Source organism: Narcine bancroftii, chromosome 1, assembly GCF_036971445.1.
Source record: "Narcine bancroftii isolate sNarBan1 chromosome 1, sNarBan1.hap1, whole genome shotgun sequence".
Lineage (NCBI taxonomy): Eukaryota > Metazoa > Chordata > Chondrichthyes > Torpediniformes > Narcinidae > Narcine > Narcine bancroftii.
In genome coordinates, this window is record NC_091469.1 from 446,558,107 (window position 1) to 446,578,057 (window position 19,951).

At 48.0% G+C, this 19,951-nt stretch overlaps 1 protein-coding gene across 13 annotated transcripts in view; it reads right to left on the reverse strand.

The window, feature by feature from the left end:
* jcada (junctional cadherin 5 associated a) overlaps nt 1-19,951 on the reverse strand; it is a 206,910-nt gene that overhangs the window by 64,610 nt on the left and 122,349 nt on the right. For 12 of the 13 annotated variants that reach the window (XM_069914492.1, XM_069914491.1, XM_069914489.1 and 9 more), the window contains one exon: nt 10,314-10,690. The exons of the other annotated variant lie outside the window; for it this stretch is intronic. In XM_069914492.1, the coding sequence (XP_069770593.1) occupies nt 10,314-10,627 (314 nt within the window). In that variant the 5' untranslated portion in view covers nt 10,628-10,690. The remainder of the gene's footprint in view (nt 1-10,313; nt 10,691-19,951) is intronic. 13 annotated transcript variants of the gene reach the window in all.

Sequence of the window (19,951 nt, forward strand, 5' to 3'; positions counted from 1 at the left end):
TCCATACATGTTACCCCTCAGGTTCCTGTTAAATCTCTTCCCCCTCACCTTAAACATATGTCCTCTGGTTACTGATTGCTCTGCTCTGCGCTAAAGACTCTCTGCGTTCACCCAATTTGTTCATAGATCATAGAAATCTACAGCACAGTTCAGGCCCTTCAGCACAAAGTTTTGTGCCGATCTAATAACCTCCTCTAACAATTGCCAAAAATTTTCTGAATGCAAAACCCTCCATTCTTCTCATTCCATGTACCTATCTAATAGTTTTTTTTTTACAAGATCCCATTGTACCTGCCTCCTCCACCGTTAACAGTAGCAATTTCCATGCACCTCCTGAGTGAAATTCCTCATGAGTTTGTACACTTCTCACGGCATAATGCTGCAACATTTGAAACTGGACAAAATCGATCAATAAACTTCAGCATGTGTGCTGGGGGCTGTCTTTGTTCTATTGAACAATTCTTAACAGCCTCATTTGGCATTAGGAGCCAATGTGTTATCTTTTGGGAGAGCGAATGCATTGTGCACGATAGATCTCGAAGCAAAGAATTGTCCATCCTGGAGGTGCAGTGCTACAGAAGGAGAGATGCTTTTGACATTATTTTGGTCAGAGAGGGTCACAGTGATGCATGATAATACATCTGTAAAAGTCATTGAGGGACGAAGGTAACGTGCTGATGTTACTCATGCTTCTGAGGTGCTCTTTTGGCCTTTGTGTAGATATGTTAGATTGTTGGAGATGCTTACACCTGAAAACTGTCTACTATCTCCACAAATTAGGGCATGATCTCCTTGTCACACCTACAATCAGGAAAACTTTGCTTTCTAAATTACTCCCTGTGACCCCACTGTTTGTTCATTAACATTAATGTATTTTTTTCCCCACTTTACAGTCTTGTTTCTAAAGAGGAAGGCATGGTGTGATGGAACAACTGCCCGTTGTTAAAACTTTGTCAAAATTTAAACCCTAACTTATGAATTTCATTGAGGCTTTTACCTGTTTGGTGTTGGGATGTCAGTGTGGTTGACAGGGAGAACTATGGATAGGATCATTTAGGAAGGTTTCATTCCCTGCAATAATTTTACACACTCTGAACAAATGATAAAAATCAGGGTTCACATGTGAGATGCTGAAATCTGGGGCAGCCACAATCAGCTAGAGGGTCCAGAAGAGGTTTAAGGGAATGATCCCAGGATGAACGGGTCAATATATGAGCATGTGTTTTGAAGGTTGAGGAAGATTTCATTGAAATCTACTGAATATTCAAAGGGTTAGATCGAGTGAATGTGGAGAAGATATTTCCAGTAGTTAGAGTTGAGGGCCAGATATGTGACTATTATGAACTGTGCATTGTGTGTGCACCATGGTCCGGAGAAACGCTGTTTCGTCCGGTTGTATACGTACAGTCAGATGATAATAAACTTGAACTTGAACAAAAGGATGTCGCTTTAGAACGGAGATGAAGAGAAATTTCTTCAGCCAGAGGGGTGTAAATCTGTGGAATTCATTTCCACAGATGCTTGTGGCTTCAAAGGTTGTAGGGAGAAGGCAGAAGGATGGAGTTGAGAGGAAAAATACATCAGCCATGATTTGAATGGTGGAGCAGACTCAATGGGCCAAATGGCCTAATTTGGCTCCTATATGGGTTGTAGAGTTACCTGGATAATAACAATTACTTTAGTGTTGGTGAAGTTGTTGATAAAGTAAAATTCTTAGACAAGTTGTACATGGGAAATTACATAAGAAAATAGAATTGCTTCAAATAGATATTTCTCAAGACATGAAAATTGATCTCCACGCCTGTTGATTGCAATTTTACAGCAACTCTGACAGTGTTGGATTACAACCTAATTCTCTCTGTTCTCCATTTTAAAAAAAATAATGTGCTTGCATTCGAAGTAGTGCAGAGAAGTTTCAGTAGCCCTATACATATTGGAAAATGGTAGAATTGAGAGATCACCTTATTAAATCATAAGATGTTGGGCTGGGAGGGGTAGACAAGGCTTTCGTGAGTCTGTTTACCCCCCCACCACAAGAGGGTATATCAAATGGGGGAGTGCAATTACAGAATTAGTGATGACTTATTTAAAATGAAGGTAAATTTATTGTCTCTGAGGTTTATGAGCCTTTTGTGTTCCCTACCCCAGAAAGTAATGGAGGTGGGATCATTAAATATATACAAAGATGACACTGGCAAACATTTGAACTGCAAAACAGTCAAGGAGTGAGTACAAGGAAAGAGTGTGAAAGTTGAGACCAAGATTACATCAGCCCTGATCCTTATGAAATAGTGGAGCAGATTTCAGGGACCTGCATTAGCCGATCTTTGGCTTGTTCTTCTGTTCATGGTGCACATAAAACTGCACCAAACAAATTTCCTTCCCTTCGATGCTGCACATCTTTGCTTATTTACCTGTCCTCAACTGTTTACATGCTGGGGTGGATTTTTAAATCCTCCAAGGCCTTTTGGCATTTTACTAATGGATTTTTCTTCAATTGTCTTTGGAAGAGAACAGAATTAAACAGTTCGACAAGAGAGTAGTGGCTTTATGTAATTGTTGGCTGTGGAACAACGAAGGACATTTTTGTCTGTAAAGCTTGAAGTCGAGAATTGAAATCCCTCCTCAAGATTTAAGAACAGCTCTCCAGCTTAATGCTGTGCAGTGATGAGGCAGTTGTTTGAGCTGTGATTTGGATGAGATATCAAACTAAGCCCACCACCTATCCCACCTTTGCTGTTTCAGATGGCTATGGAAATTCTGAGAGCATAAAAAAAGGCCCATTTACATGCATCCATTAATCCATTATCTAGGCAGTATGGTTAGTGTCGCAGTTAACACAATGCTATTACAGCGCCAGCATTCTGGACCAGGTTTGAATCCCGTGCTGTCCGTAAGGAGTTTGTACGCTCTCCCTGTGTCTACTTTGGTTCCTTTGGGTGCTCTGGTTTCCTCCAATTGTTCAAAATGTACCTGGGTTGTAGGTCAATTAGAGTAATTGGGCGGCACAGGCTCGTAGGGTAAAAGGGTCTGTTACAATGAAAATTTAACATTTTAAATTTAAAAAATTAAATTGAAATCCCCGCTTCCCATGATTCTGCCACTCACCTACAAACTAAGGGGAATTTGCAATGGTTCATTAATCTAATCTGTGAGAGAAAACTGGAACACCTGGAGGAAACACAAGTAGAATGTGGAAACTCCTCAAAGACAGCCATGGAGATCAGGCTTGAGCCCAAGTTTCTACTAGCTTCGCTACTGTGAACTTTATTTCAAAGAGGAGCAAGACACTCCTCGCAAGTTGCTTAGCCCATAGCACACAAGGGCCTCTGTGGGATTTTAAATCTGACCACTTTTCAGGGTCATACTCTGCACTTGCACCAGTCACTTTGATGTGTACATGCTTGCATGTTTAATGACTATTGGTGATGGGCAGGAGATCAGCATGTCCCTGGCTGCAAGCTTTTCCCAATCCCCTTTTCCAATAACATCATCCCAACCAATTATCCAGTTGTTTCTGTTTATGGATGCTATCCTCCACCCTCCATTCCATGCCCCCCATCCCCACCCTGATCAGGTTCCGCTGCTGCCATCAGTCCTTGACCTACCCCTGCTCCACTTTTCTCAATTCTACCAGGATGCCCCTTGCCCACCTCTAGGGTTCTCCTCCCTACCCATGTGTCACCTCTCCCACCTTCATTTGTCTGGTATCCTCTCACCACTTGGCCCCTTCCCAGGCCTCACCCTCCTTTTCAATTCTTGCCATCTGACTTCACTCTGGATGAAAGATCTGACCTGGAAACTTGATTCCTTATTTTACCCCATCAATGTTACCACAACCACCGAGTCCCTGCACCTTCTCTTTGTTCATTTGTGCAATCTGCCCCCCCCACCCACCACCATCACAATGGTGATTAAACTGCTGAAGAAAAAAATACTTAGTTGGCCCCAAAGAGTGTGTGTGTGTGTGTATGTGTGTGTGTGGGTGAGTGTGTATATGTATGTGTGTGTAGCTGTGTGCATTTGCACGAGTGTGCATGTCCATGTGCATCTCCATGGTGAAGTGCCTGCCACGATCGGGGGGGGGGGGGAAGAGAGGGGTCACTACTGTGGGGTCTGTGGTAGGAGAGATCGCTGCCACAGGGTGCAGGGTGGGAGAGGTTGCTGCCGTGAGGGGGCCCACAATTGGGGGTGAGTGTGGTCATTCCCATGGGGGGGAGAGGTCAATGCCATGGGGGTGGGGGGTGTGCCACTATCAGCGGGAGAGAGATCGCTGCTGTGAGTGGGGAGAAGGGTCACTGCTGTGGGGCCTGTGGTAGGAGAGATTGCTGCCATGGGGTGCAGGGTGGGAGAGGTTGCTGCCGTGAGGGGGCCCACAATTGGGGGGGGAGTGTGGTCATTGCCATGGGGAGAGAGGTCAATGCCATGGGGGTGGGGGTAGTGCCACTATCAATGAGAGAGAGATCACTGCTGCAAGTGGGGAGGGGTCGCTGCTGTGGGGGAGGGAAGAGAGGGGTCTCTGCCGTGAGTAAGGTGGGGGGAGAGAGGGGTTGCTGCCATGGGGAGGGGGAGAGTGGGGGTGGGCCATGAACTGCCACTGCAGTGAATGCCACTCTGGTTGTGACAGCTCAACATTCGCTGCAGTGGGACATTTCTGGGGGGGGGGGGTGGGGTGATTGACAGGGTGGATGTTGATTGTTAGTGGGGGTCGCGACTGATTAGGAGAGGGTGACTGACTGGGGGGGGGGTGGTGATTGACGGTGGGTGGGAACTGATGGGGTGGGTGACTGACAGCTGGCGGGGAGGGGGTTGGGGGAGACCAATAGTTCCTCTGAGTGCATGATGCATCACTTACTGTGTCATCCCAGGGGTGGAGTCCTCCCTAAATTGCTGGGTTGGCAGGTCGATTCCTCTGCAGTTTAAAAGGTGCTGGAAGCACCTTTGGCCCAGTAATCACACCTGGGTCCCAGGAGGGTTACCCAGGTGAGGCATCTTAAAAGTGCCTAGAGTACGTATGTGTGTGTGTGTGTGTGTGTGTGTGTGTGTGTGTGTGTGTGTGTGTGTGTGTGTGTAAGAATATGTATGTGTTAGTGTGTGTTAGAGAGTATGATGTGTGTGTTGTGTGTATGTGTATTAGAGAAAGAGTATGTGTATGTTATGTGTGTGTTAGAGAATATGTATGTGTGTTAGAGAGAATGTGTGTGTGTGTATTAGAGTGTGTGTGTTAGAGAGTGTGTGTGTTAGAGAGTGTGTGTGTTAGAGAGTGTGTGTGTTTTAGAGAGTGTGTGTGTTAGAGTGTGTGTTAGAGTGTGTGTGTTAGAGTGTGTGTGTTAGAGTGTGTGTGTTAGAGTGTGTGTGTTAGAGTGTGTGTGTTAGAGTGTGTGTTAGAGAGTGTTTTAGAGAGTGTGTGTGTTAGAGAGTGTGTGTGTTAGAGAGTGTGTGTTAGAGAGTGTGTGTGTTAGAGAGTGTGTGTGTTAGAGAGTGTGTTTGTAAGAGAGTGTGTGTTAGAGTGTGTGTATTAGAGAGAGTGTGTTAGAGAGAGTGTGTTAGAGAGTGTGTGTTAGAGAGTGTGTGTTAGAGAGTGTGTGTTAGAGAGTGTGTGTTAGAGTGTGTGTGTTAGAGTGTGTGTGTTAGTGTGTGTTAGAGTGAGTGTTAGAGTGCGTGTGTTAGAGTGTGTTAGAGTGCGTGTGTTAGAGTGTGTTAGAGTGCGTGTGTTAGAGTGTGTGTGCTAGAGTGTGTGTGTTAGAGAGTGTGTTAGAGAGTGTGTGTGTTAGTGTGTGTTAGTGTGTGTTAGAGCGTGTGTGTTAGAGCGTGTGTGTTAGAGTGTGTGTGTTAGAGTGTGTTAGAGAGTGTGTTAGAGTGTGTGTTAGAGCGTGTGTTAGAGTGTGTGTGTTAGAGTGTGTGTGTTAGAGTGTGTGTGTTAGAGTGTGTGTGTTAGAGTGTGTTAGAGTGTGTGTGTTAGAGAGTGTGTGTTAGAGAGTGTGTGTTAGAGAGTGTGTTAGAGTGTGTGTGTTAGAGAGTGTGTTAGAGAGTGTGTTAGAGTATGTGTGTTAGAGTATGTGTGTTAGAGAGTGTGTTAGAGAGTGTGTGTTAGAGAGTGTGTTAGAGTGTGTGTGTTAGAGAGTGTGTTAGAGAGTATGTGTGTTAGAGAGTGTGTTAGAGTGTGTGTGTTAGAGTATGTGTGTTAGAGAGTGTGTTAGAGAGTGTGTGTTAGAGAGTGTGTTAGAGTGTGTGTGTTAGAGTGTGTGTGTTAGAGAGTGTGTGTTAGAGAGTGTGTGTTAGAGAGTGTGTGTTAGAGAGTGTGTGTTAGAGAGTGTGTGTAAGAGAGTGTGTGTTAGAGAGTGTGTTAGAGAATGTGTTAGAGAGTGTGTGTTAGAGAGTGTGATAGAGAGTGTGTGTTAGAGAGTGTGTTAGAGAGTGTGTTAGAGTGTGTGTGTTAGAGTGTGTGTGTTAGAGAGAGTGTGTTAGAGAGAGTGTGTTAGAGAGTGTGTGTTAGAGAGTGTGTTAGAGAGTGTGTTAGAGTGTGTGTTAGAGAGTGTTAGAGTGTGTGTGTTAGAGAGTGTGTGTTAGAGAGTGTGTGTTAGAGAGTGTGTGTTAGAGAGTGTGTGTTAGAGAGTGTGTGTTAGAGAGTGTGTGTTAGAGTGAGTGTGTTAGAGAGTGTGTTAGAGTGTGTGTTAGAGTGTGTGTTAGAGAGTGTTAGAGTGTGTGTGTTAGAGAGTGTGTGTTAGAGAGTGTGTGTTAGAGAGTGTGTGTTAGAGAGTGTGTGTTAGAGAGTGTGTGTTAGAGTGTGTGTGTTAGAGTGTGTGTGTTAGAGAGAGTGTGTTAGAGTGAGTGTGTTAGAGTGAGTGTGTTAGAGAGTGTGTGTTAGAGTGTGTGTGTTAGAGTGTGTGTGTTAGAGTGTGTTAGAGAGTGTGTGTTAGAGAGTGTGTGTTAGAGAGTGTGTGTTAGAGAGTGTGTGTTAGAGAGTGTGTGTTAGAGAGTGTGTGTTAGAGTGTGTGTGTTAGAGTGTGTGTGTTAGAGAGAGTGTGTTAGAGTGAGTGTGTTAGAGTGAGTGTGTTAGAGAGTGTGTGTTAGAGTGTGTGTGTTAGAGTGTGTGTGTTAGAGTGTGTTAGAGAGTGTGTTAGAGTGTGTGTGTTAGAGAGTGTGTGTTAGAGAGTGTTAGAGTGTGTGTGTTAGAGAGTGTGTTAGAGTGTGTGTGTGTTAGAGAGTGTGTTAGAGTGAGTGTGTTAGAGTGTGTGTGTTAGAGTGTGTGTGTTAGAGTGTGTGTGTTAGAGTGTGTTAGAGAGTGTGTTAGAGTGTGTGTGTTAGAGAGTGTGTGTTAGAGAGTGTTAGAGTGTGTGTGTTAGAGAGTGTGTTAGAGTGTGTGTGTGTTAGAGAGAGTGTGTTAGAGTGAGTGTGTTAGAGTGTGTGTGTTAGAGTGTGTGTGTTAGAGTGTGTGTGTTAGAGTGTGTTAGAGAGTGTGTTAGAGTGTGTGTGTTAGAGAGTGTGTGTTAGAGAGTGTTAGAGTGTGTGTGTTAGAGAGTGTGTTAGAGTGTGTGTGTGTTAGAGAGTGTGTTAGAGTGTGTGTGTTAGAGAGTGTGTTAGAGTGTGTGTGTTAGAGAGTTGTGTGTTAGAGTGTGTGTGATAGAGTGTGTGTTGAGAGTGTGTGTTAGGGGGGTGTGTGGGTTAGGAGGGGTGTGTTAGGAGTGTGTGTTAGGAGTGTGTGTTGAGGTGTGTAGGGGTTTGGGTGTGTGTTAGAGTGTGTGTGTTAGAGTGTGTGTGTTAGAGTGTGTGTGTTAGGAGTGTTGTGTTAGGAGTGTGGTTGGGTGTGTGTTGGTGTGTGTGTTGGTTGGGTGTGTGTGTTAGAGTGTGTGTGTTAGAGAGTGTGTTAGAGTGTGTGTGTTAGTGTGTGTGTTAGAGAGTGTGTGTTAGAGTGTGTGTTAGAGTGTGTGTGTTAGAGAGTGTGTGTTAGAGAGTGTGTTAGAGTGTGTGTGTTAGAGAGTGTGTTAGAGAGTGTGTTAGAGAGTGTGCGTTAGAGAGTGTGTGTTAGAGAGTGTGTGTTAGAGAGTGTGTGTTAGAGAGTGTGTGTTAGAGTGTGTGTGTTAGAGAGTGTGTGTTAGAGAGTGTTAGAGTGTGTGTGTTAGAGAGTGTGTTAGAGTGTGTGTGTTAGAGAGTGTTAGAGAATGTGTGTTAGAGAGAGTGTGTTAGAGTGTGTGTGTTAGAGAGTGTTAGAGTGTGTGTTAGAGAGTGTGTGTTAGAGAGTGTGTGTTAGAGAATGTTAGAGTGTGTGTGTTAGAGAGTGTGTTAGAGTGTGTGTGTTAGAGAGTGTTAGAGAGTGTGTGTTAGAGAGTGTGTGTTAGAGTGTGTGTGTTAGAGAGTGTTAGAGTGTGTGTGTTAGAGTGTGTGTGTTAGAGTGTGTGTGTTAGAGTGTGTGTGTTAGAGAGAGAGAGTGTGTGCGTGCGTGTGTGTGTGTGTTAGAGAGTGTGTGTTAGAGAGTGTGTTAGAGTGTGTGTGTTAGAGAGTGTGTTAGAGAGTGTGTTAGAGAGTGTGTTAGAGTATGTGTGTTAGAGTATGTGTGTTAGAGAGTGTGTTAGAGAGTGTGTGTTAGAGAGTGTGTTAGAGTGTGTGTGTTAGAGAGTGTGTTAGAGAGTATGTGTGTTAGAGAGTGTGTTAGAGTGTGTGTGTTAGAGTATGTGTGTTAGAGAGTGTGTTAGAGAGTGTGTGTTAGAGAGTGTGTTAGAGTGTGTGTGTTAGAGTGTGTGTGTTAGAGAGTGTGTGTTAGAGAGTGTGTGTTAGAGAGTGTGTGTTAGAGAGTGTGTGTTAGAGAGTGTGTGTAAGAGAGTGTGTGTTAGAGAGTGTGTTAGAGAATGTGTTAGAGAGTGTGTGTTAGAGAGTGTGATAGAGAGTGTGTGTTAGAGAGTGTGTTAGAGAGTGTGTTAGAGTGTGTGTGTTAGAGTGTGTGTGTTAGAGAGAGTGTGTTAGAGAGAGTGTGTTAGAGAGTGTGTGTTAGAGAGTGTGTTAGAGAGTGTGTTAGAGTGTGTGTTAGAGAGTGTTAGAGTGTGTGTGTTAGAGAGTGTGTGTTAGAGAGTGTGTGTTAGAGAGTGTGTGTTAGAGAGTGTGTGTTAGAGAGTGTGTGTTAGAGAGTGTGTGTTAGAGTGTGTGTGTTAGAGAGTGTGTGTTAGAGAGTGTGTGTTAGAGAGTGTGTGTTAGAGAGTGTGTGTTAGAGTGTGTGTGTTAGAGAGTGTGTGTTAGAGAGAGTGTGTTAGAGAGTGTGTGTTAGAGAGAGTGTTAGAGAGTGTGTTAGAGAGTGTGTTAGAGTGTTAGAGTGTGTGTGTTAGAGTGTGTGTGTTAGAGTGTTAGAGTGTGTGTGTTAGAGAATGTGTGTTAGAGAGAGTGTGTTAGAGTGTGTGTGTTAGAGAGTGTGTTAGAGAGTGTGTGTTAGAGTGTGTGTTAGAGAGTGTTAGAGTGTGTGTGTTAGAGAGTGTGTGTTAAAGAGTGTGTGTTAGAGAGTGTGTGTTAGAGTGTGTGTGTTAGAGAGTGTGTGTTAGAGTGTGTGTGTTAGAGTGTGTGTGTTAGAGAGTGTGTTAGAGAGTGTGTGTTAGAGTGTGTGTTAGAGAGTGTTAGAGTGTGTGTGTTAGAGAGTGTGTGTTAGAGAGTGTGTGTTAGAGAGTGTGTGTTAGAGAGTGTGTGTTAGAGTGTGTGTGTTAGAGTGTGTGTGTTAGAGAGAGTGTGTTAGAGTGAGTGTGTTAGAGTGAGTGTGTTAGAGAGTGTGTTAGAGTGTGTGTTAGAGTGTGTGTTAGAGAGTGTTAGAGTGTGTGTGTTAGAGAGTGTGTGTTAGAGAGTGTGTGTTAGAGAGTGTGTGTTAGAGAGTGTGTGTTAGAGAGTGTGTGTTAGAGTGTGTGTGTTAGAGTGTGTGTGTTAGAGAGAGTGTGTTAGAGTGAGTGTGTTAGAGTGAGTGTGTTAGAGAGTGTGTTAGAGAGTGTGTGTTAGAGTGTGTGTTAGAGAGTGTTAGAGTGTGTGTGTTAGAGAGTGTGTGTTAGAGAGAGTGTGTTAGAGTGAGTGTGTTAGAGAGTGTGTTAGAGAGTGTGTGTTAGAGTGTGTGTTAGAGAGTGTTAGAGTGTGTGTGTTAGAGAGTGTGTGTTAGAGAGTGTGTGTTAGAGAGTGTGTGTTAGAGAGTGTGTGTTAGAGAGTGTGTGTTAGAGTGTGTGTGTTAGAGAGTGTGTGTTAGAGAGTGTGTGTTAGAGAGTGTGTGTTAGAGAGAGAGAGTGTGTGCGTGCGCGTGTGTGTGTGTGTGTTACCCCCAGTAAGCCACACCAAAGAGCTGGCCAACTCACCCGGTGTCGTCGGCCGGGAGCGGGCTCAGACCCTGTCCGTGGGCACAGCAGCTGGCACCGGCTCGCCTTCCCTCGCTGCCCTGGCTGTCACTGAGGTCGTCCTCCACTGTCGGGCGCCTGCCGCCGGCGGCGGGGCGCCGGTCCGCCTCGTACCCATTCACCGTCCCGTGGCCAGACTTGCGCCACCCTTCACGGTGACACCTGGCCTGGAAGCTGTCGGAGGAGGAGGAGGAGGTGGGCGGCGGCTTGTCCCCCGAACCTCTCCTCGGGGCTTGGTAGCCGTGAGAAATCAGGAGGTCTTCCACGCTGAACATGCTGTCAGGCGCTTCAGTCACAGCAGGTCGGTCCGCGGCGACGATCGGCAGCAGCACTCATCACTGGAGAAAAGGAGAGCAGAATGGACCGGATCGCTCGTCTCTTCCCCCCCCCAGCAAGATTCCCGAGTCACTAACCCGTTTCCAGACATGAGCGAGCTCCAGTTGTGCCCCGTATTCCCGCTGCGATCATCCACTTTGCAGCATTGAACTGCACACGCTCAGTCACTATAAATATGTTCCTACTGTCCCCCCCTCCCCTCCCCCCTCCCCCCCCCCCCCCCCCCCAAGATAATGTTTCTCTGCAATTTTTATCGCCAGCGCTGCTGACTCGGTCTTTTCGTCGTCCGAGCCTTCCCTGTGAACGACCCTTAGAATAGACATGTAAACAGAGGCGACCGAATCTCTCAGACCCAACGTTAAACCGTCCCGGCGATCTGCCCCCCCCCCCCCCCCCATCGAGCGAGCTGGGAAGGACGATTGAGCTCACGGGTACACCTCCAGTCGAGTCAAGTCACCTTCATTTGGAGTTCATGCTCTAAGGCCCAGATAACGTTTCTCCAGGACCAGAGAGCATCTTTGCATAGATATAGGTCAGAAGTTCACCACATTTAAAATATGTGGTACCCCATTCCTGGATGTTCTGGGACTTCAGGAGTCTGATGGCTTTGGAGGAGGTGGGGAGGGGGGGGGGGAAGCTCTTCCCCAATCCAATCTGAGTGCTGCGGTACCTCTTACCAGATGGCAGAAGGGCGACCAGTTTACGTGAGGGGTGTGCGGAGGCCTTCACAATGTTCGTTGCCTTTCGCCTGCTTCGAGTGTGGCAGACGCCCATCATGGTAGGAAGAGAGCCTCCAGTGATCTTTTCCACGGACTTCACTTACGGTCCGAGGAGGTACAACTTCCAAGCCAGGCCCAGTTGCACAGGGTGCTCTCGGTACGTCCTCTGTAGAATGGAGTGAGGGTGAAGGGTGGGAGATGGACTTTCCGCCTTCGCAGGAAATAGAGGCGTTGCTGGGCGTTCTAGGCTGTGGAGCTTGTGTTGAGGGACCGTGTGAGGTTCTCCGCCAAGTGCACTCCAAGGAACTTGATACTCTTGTCAATGGTCAGCGAAGCCTAGTTCCTTCAGGGCCCTCTTGAAGCCAACAACCATCTCTTTAGTTTTTTTGACATTCAGATACAGGTTGTTGGCTCTGCACCTCATCTCTGAAGGCTGACTCATCATTCTTACTGATCAGGCCCACCATGGTCCTGTCATCAGTAAATGTGATGATGTGGTTTGAGCTGTATTTAGCTGCACTGTAATGAGTCAGCAGAATGAAGAGCAGAGGACTTAGCACACAGCCCTGGGGGTGGGGGGGGGGGGGGCCCGTGCTCATTGTGATGGTCTTGGAAGTGCTGTTACCCATCCAGACTGCCTGAGATCTCCCCAACAGGAGATCAAGAATGCAATTGCAGAAGGAGGTGTTTACACCCAGCAGGTTCAACTTCCTTATCAGGTACCGAGGTATGATTGTGTTGAATGGTGAACTGAAGTCAATAAACAGCATTCAAACATACGAGTCCTCGTTTTCCAGGAAGTGGGAGAGGGGAGGGGAGGGGAAGGGCAATGGCGATGGCATCGTCTGTAAAGCAGTAGGGTCTGTATGCGAACTTCAGGGGGTCTAGTGATGGAGGCATCAGAAACTTGATCTGCCCCATGACAAGTCTCTCAAAGCACTTCATGACGATGGGCATGAGTGTGACAGGGCAGCAGTCATTGAGGCAGTGCACACCCGAAATCTTTGGCACGGGGACAATGGTGGCAGTTTTGAAGCACGTTGTGATGATGGCGCTTCTCAGGGAGATGTTAAAGATGTCAGTGAGAACATCTGCTAACTGAGCTGCACACCCCCTGAACAGTCAGCTGAGAATGTTATCTGGTCCAGCAGCTTTCCGCAGGTTGTCCTTGCTTAGCTCTCTTTTCACTTCGGCCACTGCAAGACACAGCACCTGGTCATTTGGAGGAGAGGTGATCTTCTTCATTGCAATGCCATTTTTCACCTCAAAGCACGTGTAGAAGTTGTTCAGTGCGTCTGGGAGGGAGGCATCACCAGCACAGGCAGATGGGGTAGTCCTGTGGTTGGTGATGTCTTGGATGCCCTTCCACATGTATCGCATGTTCTTGCTGTCCAGGAAGTGACTGCGAATGCACTGGGCATGTGCACGCTTTGCTTCCCTGATGGCCTTAGACAGCTTGGCTCTTACAATAGCTAGGGTTACCTTGTCATCCACTCTGAAGGCTGTGTCTTGGTTCCTGAGTAGCACATGCACCTCAGTTGTCATCCATGGCTTCTGATTGGACCGAGTTATGATGGTCTTGGGCACAGTGACTTCGTCTGAACTGATGTGGCTGGTCACTGATGTCGTAAACTCCTGATTGATGCACTCATCACTGGTTGCAGCTTCCTTGAACATGTTCCAGTCAGCACGCTCAAAGCAGTCTTGAAGTGCATGAGTGGCCTCCACTGGCCAGGTTTTAACCTGCTTCTGGACTGGTCTGGAGCATCTGACGAGCCATCTGTATTGATTGATCTGTACATTTATCAAAGAGTATAGCTCCTATAAACTCACCCATGGCATTAAAGTGAGCATTTAAATCGAATGTGGTCTGATGTTGCCAGTGGTAGATAATGTATGATAAATAAGATTGGTGCAGTGTGCCAGAGCCAGGGAAGGTGTGTCGGGGCAGGGGAAGTGTAGTCAGGACCTGGGAAGGTGTGTCAGGGCCATGGCAGGCCTGGATTAACCATTAAGCAAAATAAGGTTGTGTTTAGGGCACCAAGGGAAGGGGACACCACAGAGATTTTTTTTCCAGTGCTGGATTTACCATGGTGCAGCTGATCTAGGGCCCCACAAAAAAGGGGGCCCCACAATAAATGAGAAAAAAACATATATATGCAGGTTATATTTAATATTGCTGTGGGGTCTGGCCTGGAAAAAACTAAATTTTTAATCTATTATTTCACATTCAACGCTTATTGAGTTTTAATGTCTTGTCAGTTAGACAATGGAAGGGTTGCAGGAAAAAGAAATCTGAGGGTTGTATGTGATGTCATGTATGTAGTCTGACAATAAATCTGAAATCTGAGTCACTGAGTGGTCCTGCAGGCTCTGCAGCCATACAGACTCCAATCCAAACGATCAGCAACCTGGGCTCCAGATCCAAACTTCTAACATGATCAGGAAATCTTCAGTGCCCTCGGCACCCTCTCGCATCCCAGTTCCGATACCAGGTACCTCTTCAGCCAGTTTCAAGCCAGTCTCCAGCAGTCCACACCCTGGTGTGAATCCTTTGACCACAGTTGCCTGTAGCCCACAGACTACATGGATTCCTCATTTTGAGTTGCCAACAACCCGCTACCTGTGTGTTCTTCAGTTACAGATGGGAGCATAGGTTCTAAACTCAGGTTGAAATAGTTGCTAGATCAATCTTCAGGGCAGTTTAAAGGATTGGATACTAGAGGGAAAGGATCATCCTGAGCTGCATGTAGGTTAAATGTCAGCAGCAAATCTCTCAAGAGTCAATCAATGAAAGTGAAGACCAGTCATACCTTGGAATAGGAGAGTGTACATAGGAGATTTACTTAGATATTGGCTAGCATGGAGCACTTCAGCAGTGAGAAGAGACTGAGGCAGTCAGGTTTGTTTTTGCAGGATAAGGGGAAAGCTGAGAGGTGACCTGGTTGATGCATATAAAATTATGGAGAGCAAAGAACATGGTAAATAGTGAGAAACTCTTACCTCTAGCAGACAGGTCTATAACAAAGGATAGAAGATTGGGAAGGAGTCGAGGAAGAACATGAAATTCATGGCCTGAAGGATGAGGAGGCAAAGACTCTCATAACAATTGAAAACTATTTTGATGAAGATTTGAAACTCCGTGGTATAGTATTCATGGGCTGAGTGCCAGGAAATAGGGAGATATCCTGGGAATTATAGACCAATGAGTCTTACACCAGTGACAGACAAACCATTGGAAAGGATTGTTAGAGTCTGTATTTACGACTATTTGGACAATCATAGACTTGTCCGGGATAGTCGGCATGTGGTGGCTCACAAGCTTAGTTGTGGTTTTTGAGGAGGTGACAAAACAGGTGGTGGGTGTGGTGTATATCGATTTTAGTGAGGTGTTGAACAAGATTCCCCATGGTAGACTCATTCTGAAAATCATGTGGCATGGGATCCATGGATACTTGGTTGCTTGGATTCAGAATTGATGCCCACAGAAGGCAGAGAGTGGCTGTAGATAGATTGTAGTCTGCCTGAAGGTCGTTGACCAATAGTTTTCCACGGGGATCTATTCAGGGACCCCTGCCCTTCATGATTTTTATAAATGACTTGAATAAAGAAGTGGAGTTAGTATGTTTGTCGTTAACACAAAGGTAGATGATGTGGTGGATAGTGTAAAAGACTGGTGGAGTTTATGATGGGCCCCGATACGGGCAGGAGCAAGGGGGAGGCGGCGGCCCCAGTCCGGGCACAGGGAGAGCAGCGGCGGCCCCGGCCCCGGTCCGGGCGAAGGGTAGACGGCGGCGGCCCCGATATGGGCAGGAGCAAGGGGGAGGCGGCGGCCCCAGTCCGGGCACAGGGAGAGCAGCGGCGGCCCCGGCCCCGGTCCGGGCGAAGGGTAGACGGCGGCGGCCCCGATACGGGCAGGAGCAAGGGGGAGGCGGCGGCCCCAGTCCGGGCACAGGGAGAGCAGCGGCGGCCCCGGCCCCGGTCCGGGCGAAGGGTAGACGGCGGCGGCCCCGATACGGGCAGGAGCAAGGGGGAGACGGCGGCCCCGGCCTCGGTCGAGTGAGGCAGACGGAGGCCCCGGTCCGGGCAGTATGGACCGACCTAGGAGGGGAGGCAGGCCCCTCCAGCCCGGGTAAGAAACCTGCATAGGAGAAGGCCACTCCGATATAAAACCTACGACCCAAGGACCTCGCTGCCACGTCCCAGCTTGCTTGGCCACGGCACACGAACCATGGGTGTAAAGGGTGGGGCCAGTACTGCGCGCACTGCACTCCACCTAAAAGCTCCTTTGCGCAGGCCCGAGGACAGGTCCACGTCCTCCCCCTCCACGTCCTCCCCCTCCACGTCCTCCCCCTCCACGTCCTCCCCCTCCACGTCCTCCCCCTCCACGTCCTCCCCCTCCACGTCCTCCCCCTCCACATCCTCCCCCTCCACGTCCTCCCCCTCAAAAGATGCTCACAAACTCAAGCTAGCATGCTGGAACATCAGAACCATGCTAGATAAGACTGACAGCCATCGACCTGAACGTCGGTCTGCCCTCATTGCACATGAACTCCTCAGACTTGACATCGACATAGCCGCTCTCAGTGAAGTCCGCCTGGCAGATGTAGGCAGCTTCCAAGAACGCGGCGCGGGCTACACACTCTACTGGTCTGGCAAGCCTTCGGATGAACGACGCCTATCTGGTGTAGGCTTCATGGTCAAGAGCTTCATTGCCTCCAAACTCGAAAACCTTCCGACAGGCCTCTCGGACCGAATCATGTCCATGCGACTCCCACTTCAAAACAAGCGTCACATCACCCTCATCAGTGTCTATGCTCCAACCCTCCAGGCGGAACCAGCAGAAAAGAACAAGTTCTACACCGACCTGCGCAACCTCATCCAACGTACCCCTACAGCCGACAAGGTTGTCATCCTGGGCGACTTCAACGCTCGTGTCGGCAAAGACTCAGAAACCTGGCCAGGAATCCTGGGCAAGCATGGCGTCGGCAAGTGCAACGACAATGGGCGCCTCCTGTTGGAGCTCTGCGCAGAACAGCGGCTTGTCATTACAAACACCCTTTTTCAGCAGAGGGACAGCCTTAAGACCACCTGGATGCATCCCCGATCCAAACACTGGCACCTCCTGGACTACATCCTGGTGCGAGAAAGTGACAAACAAGATGTGCTCCACACCAGGGTCATGCCTAGTGCGGAATGCCACACTGACCACCGGCTGGTTCGCTGCAAGCTCAACCTTCACTTCAAGCCAAAGCCCAGGAACAATAAAGCCCCCAGAAAGAGGTTCAATGTTGGAAAACTGCAGTCAGACGAAGCGAGAGGAAACTTCCAGGCAAACCTCAAAGCAAAGCTCGACGTTGCAACCCGCCTCACGGACCCGTCCCCTGAAACCCTCTGGGATCAGTTGAAGACTACCATACTGCAATCCACTGAAGAGGTACTGGGCTTCTCCTCCAGGAAAAACAAGGACTGGTTTGACGAAAACAGCCAGGAAATCCAGGAGCTGCTGGCAAAGAAGCGAGCTGCCCACCAGGCTCACCTTACAAAGCCGTCCTGTCCAGAGAAGAAACAAGCCTTCCGTCGCGCATGCAGCCATCTTCAGCGCAAACTCCGGGAGATCCAAAATGAGTGGTGGACTAGCCTCGCCAAACGAACACAGCTCAGCGCGGACATTGGCGACTTCAGGGGTTTCTACGAGGCTCTAAAGGCTGTGTACGGCCCCTCACCCCAAGTCCAAAGCCCGCTGCGCAGCTCAGACGGCAAAGTCCTCCTCAGCGACAAGATCTCCATCCTCAACCGATGGTCAGAACACTTCCAATCTCTTTTCAGTACCAACCGCTCAGTCCAAGATTCCGCCCTGCTCCAGCTCCCTCAACAGCCCCTAAGGCTAGAGCTGGATGAGGTTCCCACCCTGGATGAGACATATAAGGCAATCGAACAACTGAAAAGTGGCAAAGCAGCAGGTATGGATGGAATCCCCCCAGAAGTCTGGAAGGCTGGCGGCAAAACTCTGCATGCCAAACTGCATGAGTTTTTCAAGCTTTGTTGGGACCAAGGTAAACTGCCTCAGGATCTTCGTGATGCCACCATCATCACCCTGTACAAAAACAAAGGCGAGAAATCAGACTGCTCAAACTACAGGGGAATCACGTTGCTCTCCATTGCAGGCAAAATCTTCGCTAGGATTCTACTAAATAGAATAATACCTAGTGTCGCTGAGAATATTCTCCCAGAATCACAGTGCGGCTTTCGCGCTAACAGAGGAACCACTGACATGGTCTTTGCCCTCAGACAGCTCCAAGAAAAGTGTAGAGAACAAAACAAAGGACTCTACATCACCTTTGTTGACCTCACCAAAGCCTTCGACACCGTGAGCAGGAAAGGGCTTTGGCAAATACTAGAGCGCATCGGATGTCCCCCAAAGTTCCTCAACATGATTATCCAACTGCACGAAAACCAACAAGGTCGGGTCAGATACAGCAATGAGCTCTCTGAACCCTTCTCCATTAACAATGGCGTGAAGCAAGGCTGTGTTCTCGCACCAACCCTCTTTTCAATCTTCTTCAGCATGATGCTGAACCAAGCCATGAAAGACCCCAACAATGAAGACGCTGTTTACATCCGGTACCGCACGGATGGCAGTCTCTTCAATCTGAGGCGCCTGCAAGCTCACACCAAGACACAAGAGAAACTTGTCCGTGAACTACTCTTTGCAGATGATGCCGCTTTAGTTGCCCATTCAGAGCCAGCTCTTCAGCGCTTGACGTCCTGCTTTGCGGAAACTGCCAAAATGTTTGGCCTGGAAGTCAGCCTGAAGAAAACTGAGGTCCTCCATCAGCCAGCTCCCCACCATGACTACCAGCCCCCCCACATCTCCATCGGGCACACAAAACTCAAAACGGTCAACCAGTTTACCTATCTCGGCTGCACCATTTCATCAGATGCAAGGATCGACAATGAGATAGACAACAGACTCGCCAAGGCAAATAGCGCCTTTGGAAGACTACACAAAAGAGTCTGGAAAAACAACCAACTGAAAAACCTCACAAAGATAAGCGTATACAGAGCCGTTGTCATACCCACACTCCTGTTCGGCTCCGAATCATGGGTCCTCTACCGGCACCACCTACGGCTCCTAGAACGCTTCCACCAGCGTTGTCTCCGCTCCATCCTCAACATCCATTGGAGCGCTCACACCCCTAACGTCGAGGTACTCGAGATGGCAGAGGTCGACAGCATCGAGTCCACGCTGCTGAAGATCCAGCTGCGCTGGATGGGTCACGTCTCCAGAATGGAGGACCATCGCCTTCCCAAGATCGTATTATATGGCGAGCTCTCCACTGGCCACCGTGACAGAGGTGCACCAAAGAAAAGGTACAAGGACTGCCTAAAGAAATCTCTTGGTGCCTGCCACATTGACCACCGCCAGTGGGCTGATAACGCCTCAAACCGTGCATCTTGGCGCCTCACAGTTTGGCGGGCAGCAGCCTCCTTTGAAGAAGACCGCAGAGCCCACCTCACTGACAAAAGGCAAAGGAGGAAAAACCCAACACCCAACCCCAACCAACCAATTTTCCCTTGCAACCGCTGCAATCGTGTCTGCCTGTCCCGCATCGGACTGGTCAGCCACAAACGAGCCTGCAGCTGACGTGGACTTTTTACCCCCTCCATAAATCTTCGTCCGCGAAGCCAAGCCAAAGAAAAAAAAATAGACATTATGCTGAGTTATGAGCAAAAGCAGCAGATTTAGTTAAATCTGGAAATGTGTGAAGTGATACACTTTTGAAGGTGAAGTACAGGTATATAATCCTTTATCTGGATATATAAAATCCGGCAAGGGGGAGAGATGGCAGCGTGAGTCGGGCGGGTGAGGGGGAGAGATGGCAGCGCGAGTCGGGCGGGTGAGAGACCGGCAGCGTGAGGTGGGAAGGGGGGGGGTTGGAGACAGCAACGCGACTGGAAGGGGGTGGGGGTGGATAAGGCAGCACAATTCGGGTGGGCTTAAATCTGGCTTTCTGAAATCCGGAAAAATCTGACATTCGGGACACACTGTCCGCCAGGGGTTCCGGATAAAGGATCGGGTACCTGTGCAAGATTAAAGGCAGGATCATTGGCAAATATGGAAGAACAGAGGCCCAAGTCCACAAATCCCTCAAAGTTGATAGGATAGCTATGAAGGTTTATGGTGTGCTGGCCTTCATTGGTCGAGAGAATTCAAGAGCCATGAGGTAGCACTGCAGCTCTGTTAAACTCTGGTTAAACCACACTTAAAATATTGTGTTCAATTCTGGTTGCCTCAGTATAGGGAGGTTTGGAAAGAATGCAGAGAGATTTATCAGGCTACTGCCTGGATTGGAGAACATGTCTTATGAGGATAGATCCACATTGATAGGATGGAGTTGAGAGAGGTAGAACCTTTAAGTTCTAAAAAAGAAATTATGATGTATTTTACTGGATAAAACAAAATTATTAAACCAAAAAAAGTTTACAAAACTGGAAACAAATCCTATTGCTTTCTTAAGAACTGGGTTAAGATCTCGTCTT